The sequence below is a fragment of the Phytophthora parasitica genome (genome assembly GCF_000247585.1).
Source record: "Phytophthora parasitica INRA-310 unplaced genomic scaffold supercont2.5, whole genome shotgun sequence".
NCBI lineage: Eukaryota > Oomycota > Peronosporomycetes > Peronosporales > Peronosporaceae > Phytophthora > Phytophthora nicotianae.
Window position 1 is genome coordinate 499,482 of NW_008648991.1, and position 1,128 is coordinate 500,609.

Consider the following 1,128-nt stretch of genomic DNA (forward strand, 5'->3'; position numbering starts at 1 on the left):
GCCCCTTTACTGGACTCAAAATTTCCGTTTAGATCGTCTCAAGAGGCGACATATAATAAGGGTGAGCGAGTACAGACACCCGAAGAATGGTCCGCGTCGTGTCATGCCGCTTCTTGCGTCTGGGCTGCAACGAAGACGACCACCCGCTCTTCCGCCGATACTACGCCAGGTGAGGACGACGATCTTCATCTTCTTTTCACGGCTGAGGACAGTCTAATTCAGGTATCTATTGACACGTATATAGGAGTAATCGGGAACGAGGCATTAAGGTACAGTCGCCTTCGTGGGGATCGACGCACTGACTTTTCTCGAAGATATCTAGGTATCAACTGGTGATACACTAACGTGAGACTCGCTTTGATACTAGCTCTTGCGGTGCTTCCCGCATTGCTGTCCGGAGCACGTACAGCGCTGCTACTGCGGCACTTCCATTCACGTCGAGGTGACGTTCGCAACTATTCGACCCTCGTCCGTTCCGGATAACCTCTTGGTGTGTGCTCGCTTTGAGCCATCGCGAATTGAACCTCTTTGGCCTAATAACATACTAGACGCGCCCCAGACTGATATCATTGACGAGAATGAGCGCACACTGCATCTCGGTGAGGTCGTGACACTACCCGCAAGTCTCTTAGGCACGGACAAGTGTAAACCTAACGAGACAGTGTGGATCCGAGCTGACCGAGAAGGTGAAGTGAAGCAAAAGACGCTCCCACAGGTTAGCAAGTTTCTGTTAGCAGCGACTAAACGAGCAGCATTTAACTTTAATTTGTTGTGACGTTATCGACACGGCCGACTTGGGCTACAGAATGCCGTTTTGTACGTGCTCAACAACCACCGCTTTCCCAAGTGGCAATACAGTTACGACAGCAGCGTTACCAGATCACAGCGAGAGATGACTCATCACTTAGTCGTCTACGTCTTCCACCTCACGGGTAGGAGGTCGCAATCAGGAAAGTTTGAAGCGGCGGTACTCGCTCGCCTGGAATCGCCAGGCTTTTCTCTCATGTCTTACCGTCGGTCTGGTAACAATGGCCAGGACGCTGGGTGTGATTTGCCTGCTATCAACCAGGCCTCCCGCAGCACGTTCTCTGCTGTTGAGGTCGATGTATCAGCCTTCACTTCGGCGTC

General features: G+C 51.9%; 1 protein-coding gene across 1 annotated transcript; it reads left to right on the plus strand.

The window, feature by feature from the left end:
- Positions 1 to 86: 86 nt before the first annotated feature.
- Positions 87 to 775, plus strand: PPTG_04516 (hypothetical protein; the record flags this gene model as incomplete). The annotated part of the gene is made up of 3 exons (XM_008896759.1): positions 87 to 169; positions 245 to 269; positions 368 to 775. 3 exons carry the CDS (start codon positions 87 to 89, stop codon positions 773 to 775), a joined length of 516 nt encoding a protein of 171 aa, XP_008895007.1.
- Positions 776 to 1,128: the final 353 nt, after the last annotated feature.